Source organism: Cygnus olor, chromosome 2, assembly GCF_009769625.2.
Source record: "Cygnus olor isolate bCygOlo1 chromosome 2, bCygOlo1.pri.v2, whole genome shotgun sequence".
NCBI classification, from domain to species: Eukaryota; Metazoa; Chordata; class Aves; order Anseriformes; family Anatidae; genus Cygnus; species Cygnus olor.
Genome location: NC_049170.1, coordinates 45,800,191 through 45,812,947, shown reverse-complemented (window position 1 = coordinate 45,812,947; position 12,757 = coordinate 45,800,191). Strand labels below are relative to the sequence as shown.

The following is a 12,757-nucleotide window of genomic DNA, read 5'->3' as shown; positions in this document are numbered from 1 at the left end:
ACCAACAGGTCAGCAAAACAAAACTGTGTTGCCTATTCCCTTAAAAATAAAGATAAATTCTTTAGTAGAATTCAGTGGGCTTTTTCTGTGATGGATCCACTTACCTTATTTTACCTCTTGTCCTTGATATAAAATAATGTTTCGAAGAACTGAGGACTGATGAGTGAAATTTCTTACCCTCATATATTCTGCAGTGGCAGATGAGTTTCAACAAAGCATTGGGGGGTGGTGGTGGTGGTGGTGGTGGTGGTGTGTGGAATTATTGGTTTTACAGGTTTGGGGAGAGAGAGCCTAGGAATGCCTTTTTAATTAATCCTTCGATTCATACAACACCATATCTTAGAAAGTCAGACCAGAACTGTTACATTTCTGAAGTGGAAACATATGACTGGGACTTCAATACCAACCTCTTGTATCTCTTCTAATTTAAGTGCCATCACTGCTGGGGTATTGGTATTGTTTTCTCTCTGTCGTTTTAACTTGCAGCTACACTGTGTGGTTTATGTACTTTATTACACTTTGTATAAATTTGTCATTTATAGACATATGAATGTAGGTGAAGTCCTGTGCAATGTGCCCAGAACATAGAGGTATTGCTCACTTAATGTGAACTTAAGGGAATACCGTCCTATCAAGTAGGGATGTCAAGATCAGCCGGGATGTCGTGCTCTTCTTAGAGCATGGTGGTTGGCGGTAGGACTTCTGTCAGTACCAGTGATACGAGTCCTCATTGCATTTTACTTTTTATGTGCATTATTTAGGAATAGAGAACCCATTTCCTCCATCTCCAAACTCTGTAATAGCCAGCAAAGCTGAATTGTTCTATGCTTTTGGTGCTAGCGTATGCTAACAATGATTGATGTTGACTTTCAGATTTCACAAGGAAGACAGAACTCCTGTGTATATTTACAGGTTCCTTTTAGAAACTCTTAATCCTGTGTTGAAGGAAGCTTTATAAAAGACACTGCAACTATTTTGCTTTTCATCTGTATTAGTCATTAACAATGATGTTTACCAAGTCCCAAAAATTCCTGAGGGAGGGGAACATTTGAAAACACTTGGTGGCTTGGATTTGTAGAACTTGTTTTCAAAAGTAATGTTAAGCCAAATCCTTGGCATTGTGTCAGGAGTAAGTAGCTCCACTATAACATTGCTGACAAAGCTGTGTTGCTTCCAGGGCCCAGGTTAGGTTCTATGTGAGTCCGTGCCATGTCTCACCATGTTAGTCAGGACATAACTTTGGTAGCTCTGTAGAGCACTGCTCCTGTGCAGCGTCGACGTGCCAGTAGAGGAATGGTGAGGCACTGGCACCAGTGGCGTCTTTGGCACTGACAGAAGTTGGAGCTGACAGCATGCTGCAATTCTTTTATGAGTCAATTTGATACCAAAACCAGCTATTGGCTTCTTCAGAGACTGAGTCTATCACAGTATGGTGGTACTGGGATTGCAAGGCACTCCTACTAGGGATGCAGGTATAGCTCTACAGAGGAAAGCCTGTGTAGAAATTAATCTAGGAAAGAAATGAACAATTCCAAAATAAATACAATTTGGCTGGTAGACTTGCTTCTCCTTTAGGATTTGCTGGTGCCCACAGTTGGAGATGCAATGTGATTGTACCCCTGGCTGATTTAGCCGAGACTGCAGCAATGTGTGCTTGGCCTAAGTCACACGGGTGACTCTTCAAACATTTGATCACAGATCTCGAAATGAAAACACAAAGTAAAGAACAAGAAGGTGAGAAAGGCTTACTTGACTAACCTAAAATAGTGGTATGAGCATGACCTGTTGTCACTGAGCCCCCATCAAAAGAGAAGTGTGCTGAGGGCAGGAGCTACTCTGCACACAGAGGTGGCCACTGCCCTGCAGGCCCAAAGGGCGGGCAGGCTTCTGCTTGGGTAGCTGAGTCCTTGGAGCCCACAGGAGCTCTGGCTGGTGCTGAAAAAGGGATCAAGCATGTTGGGGAGCTACATGAAGTGGGAGAGCGAGTCCTTGCACTACTATCAGGTGTTGCCTTTCTTCAGCCCCCGTCCTAATGGATGGAGCAATTTGACTTTAGAGGTCTGTCCTGGTTTTGGGCTCAGTGTGGTGCAGGGTACACTCCTCTTTAGTGGATAAATTTGGTTTCTTTCTGCTAAGAAGGCCTAAGCCAAAGTGCAGTAAGTATACCTTCTGTTTGCTTGCAAGTGCAGAAGCTGAATGGGGCATGGGAAATTCTCCCTCACTGTTCTTGATGTTCCTATCTTTGGATTAGCAGCGGAAAGCAGCTTCTCTTGTAGGATCTTTTTTTTTTTTTTTTTTTTTTTCTGCTACAGGAAAAGCCGTTAGAGCCATCTGTTGCGGAAAATGAGCAGTTTGCAATATGTTACATCTGTAAATGGATAAACTCTTCCAAGCCTTATATGTGTGTATATACATACTTCAGTGTAATTGAGTATAACTGCGGAACACAACTTGCTGCTGCATTTCCCTGTAGCTGAGAGCCAGTGTTTTTTTGCAAGGTGGGTAGTGGGTAATTACCATTTCAAATGTATTTTATGTATGCATAGAAGATAATGGGAGGACTAAAATGGTAAAGTATTAATCTTTCTTGTTGTTCAGAACTGGCTAATTTTTTAAGTATTTTGGCTTAAATATGTTCTGAAGGCTCTTAGCTAGGGTTATTTGATAGCAGAATTGTAACTACTACAACTTGGAGTGGTGGGATTATTTGATTTTTGTTCCAGACTAATCTTTCTCTCAAAGTATAGTGGAATATCAATTGAGCTTAATTATTTAAGATTCTCAGATAAGTAACCATATTGGAAGGCTTCAGAGCTCTTAAGCCAAACAGTTTTGTTTTCCATTTAATACCTAACTCAGAGAGCTGTTTTTTCTTTAAAAAAAGAAAAAAAAAAGCAGCATAGCATGTTTAAAAAACATATATCTCCAGAACGAGTAAACATTTTTTTGCCTGTTTCGTTAGAGATATCACAGAGTACAAGCAGAAAAGTAAATTGGCAAGAATAAGAAAATCATAATAACTTTTAGAGATAAGCAGTCATATGTTTCATACGATAGGACAGCTTTAAAGTAATTCATTAGAGAGAAAGATTCAGTAGCTTTTTTTGTGTGATTTTTACTGTCTTTACATGTCACATTCACAAACCACACGTGCAGTTAGTTACAGTCTAGACCCAGTGGTTTGCATATACGAGGATAGATTTTTGTGAAACTCCTCAGTATGGTATTTTAGCTGGATCCAGTGGTCCAGAGTTTTTCCATGTATCAAGCCTAGTCCCTATGCTTTCAGCTAGCTGTGCTTCAGGCACCATCTCAGTAGTAATGCAGCAGAAATCTGAGACCCAATAGCCAAGCTAATAGGCAAATCAGTTACTTGGCAGCCTGAATTTCACTGGGTTTTCATGTTATTCAGTACTGCTCATGAATCCTCAGCTCACGGAGTCCTGTTAGAGGACAGCCTGGACTCTTCTGACATTTTTCCTTTACTTTTTAAAATCATTTTTAACTTTTATAGCTGTGGGAAAGGGCTGTAGAGCATCAGCTCTAATGGCTTTGAAAATGGAAGGGAAATTAAGAATGAATCCACTTTCTTTTGTTTTCTGAGATACAATATACCAGTTTCATGATTTGGAAGAGGAACACTGGGGCCGTTTAATGCTTTTGTTTGACAGTATTGAGTTGTAAGTGAAGGATTTGGATGGGTTAAAGAAACAAGACTGAGAGTAAGAATCCAACTGAGGGGCTAGCTGTTAGTGTGTCAAGATACAGATGAGTCTGTCTTCTCTCTGGCTTCTACACTGTTCCAAACAAGATCTACTCAATTACCACATTAAGACACTACACTGTCTTAGAAGATGCCATTTTATAAACAACACAAAAGCCCTGTGTGAGCTAGCCTTGTCATGGGAGAGGCAGATAGCTGGTGACTGATATAAATACAGTGAATGTAAATAATGTGGACTTTTGTTAATTCTGTAAAAAGTCTCTGCCACTTGTCCACTAAAAAAAAAACACATCAGTACTGCTTTTCTGTAGCGGAGGACTGCTTTTGTCTTCATTTATCCCTGGGGAAGTTACTCTGTTCTCCTATCTGTTCAGTCTTCTGTCTTTCATGTTAATGATTTTTAGTTTTTTCCTGCATAGTACAACAGTGTAAGTGGGAAGGCAGTGAGAATATTGAGAAGGAAGAGGTGACGGGTGGTGTTAGCTGTGTCATAAAGGAACAAGGGAGAATCCTAGATTAATTTGTACAGAATACGTGTATTTTAGCTACTGACTCTGATAGATCATTTGCATTGCATCAAGTCAGTTTGACTTCAGTGGGGACTACTCAGGGCATCCAGGAAGGAGCACATTCAAATATGTCCCAGTGCTCCAGGTCTTGTGGGGTTTTTCCTTCCCTTAACTGAAATGAAGTCATTTGTATAGGTGCAGCACAACTCTGTACATTGTTCTGTCATACCTTAGACGTCTCAATTTCTTTTCTGTGACTTTCTGTTATCCCCTTATAGCTGAACCAGCTGGTTCTATGGTAATGAGTCCTTTTGAACTGTCAGTGTGTGTATATTTCCATTTACACTGCTGGCACATTGTTCTGAACCTTCTCCCCTTCTGTCCAAGTAAATTACTTACACTATCAGATCTGTCTCATTGTTCACCATAGCACTGCTGTGGATTGTCTAGATACTCCTTGCTTGCTGAGTTTATTATTGCTCATTTTGCAAAGGGATCTTTCAAACTTTGGTAGCTGTAACTTTATATAATCCTCATTAATTGTTGTATGAGTCAGAATCAAAGGGAGAGAGGAAAAATTGTATTCTTAATTGCACAAGCTACCCTGTGGAGGGGTCTACCTAACCTATTGACTTCTCGTTATACAAAAAATTATATTCAAATTAATTTTGACAGCTGGCATTTTGTCTGTATTAGCTGTGATCATTTAAACTTCTGTAGCAATTTACATGGCAGTTGACATTGACCAGAATTAGTTTTTAATACTGATAGGAGGAGACTCTTGTATAGTGATTAGAGATGTGGCTGATAATCATGAGTCTGAGAGTGTGGTCAAAGATAAGTAATTGAATTTTCATGTTTTAAGATAGTACCGAGTGATAGTGAGAAGTAAGTTTCCAGAGGTACACAGAGAAAGGCCACGAGGCAACAGTCACAGCTACAGCAAGCAACAAGGGAATTTTGAATAGACATAAGGAAAAAATACTTCATAGTAAGATCGGTCAATGTAACAGGTTACAGAAACCCCGATGCTGTAAAAATGCTATGGTGAAAAAAACATTGCCTTACAGAGGGAATGGAGGGCAATGAGAACTACTTGCTGTGGGTGATCACTGGTTTCCAATAGTTGATGAATATTCACAATAAAGTTAGGTCTGCTTTCTGTGTTATTGCTCTGGGCTCTTACTTGCCTATCTTCAGCTCTGGACCAACCACGTATTTTAGAAAGTTCCTGAGTACACACATGGAATATTAATTTAATCTGTTTGCTGAATCAGAACCTCATGAGCAACATGAATTCCCATCTTTGCTCATTGGCAGAAAGCTTATTCTCTAGCCACACACATGAATGAGAAGGAATGGACTTTGCTTCTTCATGATCAAGGAAGCCTTGGTGCCAACACCTGATGGAGTAAATCAATGGGACTGGGAATTCCCAATCTCACAATGTTTCTTAAAGAAAAAGGATTGCTGATCTCAATTGGGATCATTCCCTGAAGGGGTCAATGGCCTGTATTTTACTGCAGTTGAACAGGTAGCTAAACAGAGGAAACTTGTAAAAGCTCTTGTACCCGAAGTCCCAGTAAAATTTCATCCTTTTCTATAAATCTTGCTGATACTGTATTTTGTGTAACCTGGTCTCGTATCGTAATGGGAGATATCATAGAAGCACATAAAATCTTTAAGGCCTGAGAAATGGACGTTTGAAGCCAAGGAATGTGTTTAGTGGAGCTCGAGTCAGGCCCCAAGAGGCAGTGCTGATGTACTTGAACCTTTTGTGCCTGATGATTATTTTTCATTACTGTGTTGCCAAATGATAAACTACACAGGGAAAGGACAAGATCACTTGGGGCACTGTATCGCTAAAGCTGCTTTATTGAAATTAATGGGTTATTTTCTCACTGACTTCTGTGGATCTCAGATCCAACACAATAGAAACTTCAGTATACTTTCAGAAATGGCATTTTATTTATTCAGATTCTACCTGTAAATTAGAGCTAGTTATTTTACCTCAAAATGAACATCACTTTGATTTTGCTAGAGCTGTAACATAAAGTGAGAATCTAGAACAGAACTAGAGGAAATTGCTTTTCTAGTGCTGCAAGGATTGCAATTTTTAGTGTGGACAAGTGGATTTCCATTTCTTGCAATCTGTGGAGCATGGAGCACTAAGTATTTTCCAGCAGAAGCTTGTGGTCTTAGTTTTATGAATTTTAAGCTGCTGACAGGAGACTTGGTTTTCATATTTTCTTTCATGATTATGTGAACACTGGAAGATCCCCAAACTGGAGGTTCAAAGCCCTCCATCGAGAAAGTTCAGCTGCTCCAAAACATGCAGTGTTTTGAATTCTGCATGTCTTTTCTGCATATAATTTCTAAGTAGAAAAGAAGTCGGGAGCAGCTAGTGTTACAGCTTCCAGTGCTTTTAGGCCTTGCCACGTATTGTAGGGGTTTATTCAGTCCTATTTCATATAACTATCACTAGTATTTCCTACCACAGGTACATACTATAGACATTATTTACCTTTTCGGGAGTAGTGTCTTGCAATTTACTTGTGCAGAAGCACACTAATGCTCTTGGCTCATTTTCATTTCCTGACCAGGATGCCAGTAAAACAAATGATTCAGACACAGCCCTCAACATATGGTAATGGGAAAGCTCCTGTCCCAAAATCCATTTGTGTGTACTTTGCTCTGGAGTACAGGTTTCTGAATAACGAGCCCTGTTTTCAAATGCAGAGCATTTAGTTATTGCCTTAAATCTCACCATCATACTCATTCTCTTCTCATTTATTACCTGAACGGGAGGTGAGGCTGAGTGTGCATGTTTCTCTGTTCACAAGGTACTGTAGGTGCTTCATACTTCACTCAGACAGCGTTCAGATGTGCTTTCTGAGATTGCATGTTTATAGTGTGTGTGTGTGTGTGTGTAGGACAGCAAAATGACAAACTGGGCAGGGGAAAAGCTGATATCCAGCTTCAGATATCATCATCAATTTATTTCCTGATGAGTCTAAGGAGCCGTGTTGTAATTTTGTGATGAGGTTCTCCAAAAATGTACATGGATCAACATTTTGTAACAAGGTGGATGTGTGTGTTTGTGCTGTATTCAAAATTTTTAAATCTTGGAGCAGAAGCACATACTGTTTGCATTTCACATCACAGAGATCCTTACCTTTGTTAGGCACTAGATGACTCATCTTTAAGCCATTCAGACCTTATAAGAGGACAAAGAGGTAGCTGGCAAATGTGTAATACTGGTTTTCATTGTAATCCAGTTATTTAGTCAGCAACAAACTTTTGGGCTTCTGTGCTGTTGCTTTTAATGAAATATCTAATCATAGAAGCTGTTGGAGGTCTCTCAGTTACCAGAAATACTTGGCTTATGTCTGTCTTTTCATTTTCTGTATGGTTTCAGTGTCAAGGGGCCCAAGGCCTGGACTAGAACCTACCTGTGTTAAACCCAGGAAACACAACAGCTCAAAGGGAAGTCTGTGCACTAAACGCTTGACAATTTCATTGTTTTCTGCTCATTCAAAGAATAATAGAGGTTGCAAAGGACCTCTGCGTATTATCTATTGTAAACCTCTGCTTGAAGCAGGTTGCTTGGGCCATGTCCAGACATGTTTTGGGTATCTCCGAGGATGGAGACTCTACAGCTTCTCTGAGCAGCCTGTTCCAGTGTTCAACAACAGTAAAAATTACTCCTTTGTTTAATCAGAATGTCCTGTTTCAGTTTGTACCAATTGCTTCTTGTCCTGTCACTGGACACCACCGAAAAGAATTTGGCTTCATTCTTTACTCCTCTCACCAATCAGGAATTTATACATATCAGTAAGATTCTCCTGAGACTTCTCTTTTCCACACTAAACAGTTCCAGCTCTCTCAGCCTTTCCTCATATGATGGATGCTCAAGTCCCTTAATTGTCTCGATGGCCCTTCACTGGATTTGGTCCAGTAAGTCCATGTCTTTCTTGTACTAGGGTGTTCACAAACGGACATCCAGGTGTGGCCTCAATAATGCTGAGTAGAGGGCAAGGACCACCTCCCTTGACCTGCTGGCAGTGCTTTGCCTAAGGCAGTCCAGGAGGCTGTTGCCCTTCTTTTTGTAGCAAATGAGCACATTGCTGGCTCATGCTCAACTTGGTGTTGACAAGGACGCCCAGGTCCTTTGCCCTAGAGCTGCTTTCTGGCCAGTCAGCCACCAGCATGCAGTGGTGCATGGGGTTATTCTTCCCCAGGGGTGCAACTTCACCCACAGATTCATCCCTGTCTGAAACAGCTTTTCCATGAATCACTTTAAAAATATCAGAACACATCATTTTCTACTAAAATGGCTCTAAGTATGTCAGATATATAATAGTTTTGGGAGACTGGAACTGTCTTCCAAGATCCTTGCTTTTTCTTCATATTCCATAGGGTACATCAAGGTCTTTCACACTTTTTTGTTGTTGTTAACGTAATACATTTTTAGATTTCAGTACAGTGTACTTTAAGATGGCAAAACAGGTTTTTTTGTTTTGTTTTGTTTTTTGTCCAATTGGTATTACCTTCTTCCTTGGTGTTTCACCTTGGAGAGGTGAAAACATAAGGCATGATCTTGCATCCTTGTTCTGTGCAGTCTAGCACTGGCTACTGAGTTTGTGTGGGAGGTGAAGTGTGGGTAGCATATGATGATACACTGCTTTCCTGTTCTTAAGGGGAAATGAAAGAATGTATGAAGCAGTGAATTGGAAATTTGGTAGTATGTGACTGATCACTTTGTTCACTTCTTTTCCTAGCTATGCTATCGCTTTCCTTTCACAGATACAGTGCTTAATCAGTGCATTCTAAAGCCATGTGGACATTGAAAGAATAAGGAGGTTATAATGAAGTGAAGAAGGAAGAGCTTGTAGCAAAGAAAAATGAATAATTTATTTCTCCATCAATAATGTATGTAGTTAATTGGGGGAAAAAAAATCTTACGCAATCTAACTTGTCTATGTTTAAGTAAAATAATACTTTTTTTAGTCACTTTCAGTAGGCTCAAAATCTATTTCCCAGTCTCCCAACTTCCTGGTAACATGACATCAGTGCAACAGCCCAAACTGGTGATTATATTAAAAGAATATAATGGGACAAAAGAATAAGACTATGGCTTGATCTTTTCCATTGATAAATTTAGAACTTGTAAAAGCTGAAGTAATAGTTTTAGTGATAAAAAGAAATATAATTTTATACTTAACCCACCATTCCAAAAAAAACAGTGTATAATTATTGTGGGAGGAACAAAAATATCTCTCCACCTCATTCTGCTACTTTTTCCCCTTCTCTTTAGTACTGAAATCATCTGGTTTAATTAAATCACCAACCTATTTCTGCACAAAGGATGACATTTCATTAATGATGTAAGATGTGCATGAGACAGAATTAACCCAATTTTCAAATGGATTTCAATTTGGAAAGGGCAACATGTAAAAATGTCTTGTAAACGTGTGGAATGAGTTTGTTGAGCAGCTTTCTGAAGGAGATGGGATTATAGTATGATGAATAATTAGACAACAGTCCTTTCCCCCACCTCAGTTTCTAACTTTTTTTAATCCAAGTTGATGGAGATGTAGGTACCTGACATCATGTAGTGGAGATATATTATAAATAGAATGAAAAAGTAGAAACATAATATAAACAGAATGAGAAATTTGCTAGCAAAATACATATAACTGTTTATGTAACTTTTAGCTAAATAGTAGCCTTTAGTGGCTTTGTCAAAGTTGCCACCACCTTTCTCTGTTCTCTTTTTCGGGAAAAAAGAAAAAGTGGCAAACAAAAAGATGAAACTGGTCTCACGAATGCAGTTTTGAATCAACAGGTTTGGTAGCACTTTTCCCAGATGCTTACTGTGGTGCTTAGCTGAGATATCAGATATCAGGTCCCTCTTGCATGCAGGGCATTGCTCCTCGATTTAAGATTTATCAAAGTGGTTCAGATTAGGCTAGAGCCTAGTTCCCCTGTGTATGCTATCGCCTTCAGGCTAGGACTGCAGTCTTGCCATTACTCATGTGAATTGACCCAGCGCAAAATGGGAAAGACTTTAAGATCTGAGAGATGCTGGTCTATTTGCAGTTTCAAGAGTATCAGCTAAAAATATATGAGAGGCAAAACCAGCATATAGGAATACACAGTGCAGAAGCTGAGTATTCTCTTTGGGCTTAATAATGCAGCTTAACGCTGTTACCTTTTCCATGTTTTGTTTAGTTTTCTTTTTTTTTTTTTTTTCCTGGTCACGTTTCTTTCCTAGTGGCAAGTCCACAGGAACACAGTTTGGGTGACAAAATTTGCAGGTAATTGGGGACGGCTGAAGGAGGCTGTTGTGATCTTAAGCTGTGGGAAGCTATGATGGTGGTGGCTCACATTTCAAGAAGCAAATTTTGCCATAAGGAGATATGCCCATAGGTCCTGAGCTGGAAGAGGGTGGTTAGAGTCCATCCACACCCATTTGACTTTGAAACATACTGAATCCAACAGTGTGGGTGAGGGTTTTCACAGCAGACTGTGGCTGTAGGGTACGTTGCTGTATAGATTTGAATGGGTTTGAAGAATTGTAAATTGTTAACATGATTTTCTTTCATCTGCATGGAGAACAGATTGTCTGACTCATTGTTCAAACTTAAATTCCTGAAGTTTCTTTATATTTTTTATATGTTGACGTTGTATTGCAAAGTCTGCTTACTCTGAATTTACCAATACCTTTCAATTTTGCCTGTGTAATTCACAGGGAAACTGGATATTTTGAAGGTGGTTTTTGTTTTTATTTTATAAATTCTCAGCATTGGGGAAAGAAAGCTTTAATTTCTTTTCCAGAACACCAAAAGTTAACTTTTATCAAAACAGTCCCAAAAATCATTAACTTCTGAGAATTGGGTGTTGTGGAAGAGACAATGAGGAGGCTAGAAACAGACCACAAAAAAACTGTTGATGATCTGGTATGATAAAGCTGCCCTCTAAAAGCATGAAATTAATTTTTTGCAGCCCTTATAAATGTGGGAGGAGGAGTGTGATAAGGCACTAGGCCTTGTATTAAGACACAGATTGTTAGGGACCAGATTGGGAAGCTCAGAATGAGTGAGCAAATTGAGGTGTTCCCAGAATCTTTGTTGATGAGAAATGAACGTATAGTGATTTTTTTTATTTTTTTTTTAATTCAGCTCTGTGTTAAAAATGTCTTTTGTTGCTTCTGTTTGAGTAAAGGCTCAAGCTGCAACATTTGTGTTTGTGGTGGTGGTGGTGGCATTTGTAATGAAGTAAGGCCAGAGGTTGCCACTATTTGAGCTGTGTGATCACATAATAGTGGTTTCTGACCTAAAAAGAGCAGACAGTGTATAACAACAAGAATTGTCAGCATAAATATCCTGCCCTACTGCTTAGACCATCAATCCAGACTGATTTCTTGGGTTTGGGAGGAAGTAATGTTCAGTGATAAGCATGGAAATAGAGAGTAAAATGTATCTTGGAAGTTAAGATTAATATGAAAGAGACCTGCTGAATTTACATACAGAGTTGTGTGAGGTGAAATGCGTGCTTTTTAGGTGTACTCCTGCAGGTTGCAAGAGTGCTGAACAAATTTAATGAAGCCTTAGAATAAGGCACTCTCCGAAGAAATCCAGAATTACCACTGTCTGTGCTTTTGCCAGGGGAAATGTGGCCCAGAAAGCAGGAACAGGACTGTACGCCAAGCTCATGGTTCACCCCCAAAGTTCAGGGGCATGGTGGAAAGTTTCATTCTGAAGTTGGCTTATTTTGGAAAATATGGGGTGATGTATTCCTTTCTTCCATAGATACTTTTTTTTCCCCTCTTGTTCACAATGGCAGGGTCTTATAGGCTAGCAGAACATTGTGCTGGCTTCTGCATGGATGGAAGGGCTGTACTGTGCCTGCAATATTCTAAATGGACCTTTTCTCTCCTTACAGGAAAAGGAATGAAGAAAATGAGCAACATCTATGAATCAGCAGCCAATACCCTGGGAATTTTTAACAGCCCATGCCTGACTAAAGTGGAGCTGCGAGTTGCATGCAAAGGCATATCAGATAGGGATGCCCTCTCAAAACCAGACCCTTGTGTCATCCTTAAAATGCAGTCACATGGCCAGTGGTTTGAGGTGAGTGTTTAATAAAATAAAAATAATTCTTATGATGCTTTAGAATGGCATAACAAAACTGAGACAAAATTCAAATAGCAAGAGCAATAAAGAGAAAAAGCAATTGGAAGCCTGTGGCAAAATCTTGTAAGATAGATTTTCCATTGACTCTAACACTTTGAATCAGATTCTTAATGATACTTTGAACTTCTCTTTGGAATCCCTATTAAAAATTAAGATGATTAAAGTATAAAGCATCATAAAACTTCTCCCTTTAGACATTCTTGTTTCATAAAAGCTATATAACAGCAGAGATAATGATAGTGACCATTGTAACATGCTTTCCAATCAAGAGAAGTAAAATGCTGTGGAACAGAGGAGTATTTATTACTAGTTGGCAAGGAATTCAA

General features: G+C 39.3%; 1 protein-coding gene across 4 annotated transcripts in view; it reads left to right on the top strand.

Moving 5' to 3' along the window:
- The window catches only part of CPNE4 (copine 4), a 244,816-nt gene that overhangs the window by 40,676 nt on the left and 191,383 nt on the right, over window positions 1-12,757 (top strand). For 3 of the 4 annotated variants that reach the window (XM_040548436.1, XM_040548438.1, XM_040548435.1), the window contains exon 2: window positions 12,181-12,368. In XM_040548436.1, coding sequence (XP_040404370.1) covers window positions 12,189-12,368 — 180 coding nt within the window. In that variant the 5' untranslated portion in view covers window positions 12,181-12,188. Of the gene's footprint in view, window positions 1-2,429; window positions 2,499-12,180; window positions 12,369-12,757 lie in introns of those variants that run through there. The other variant, XM_040548437.1, reaches the window with a different exon arrangement.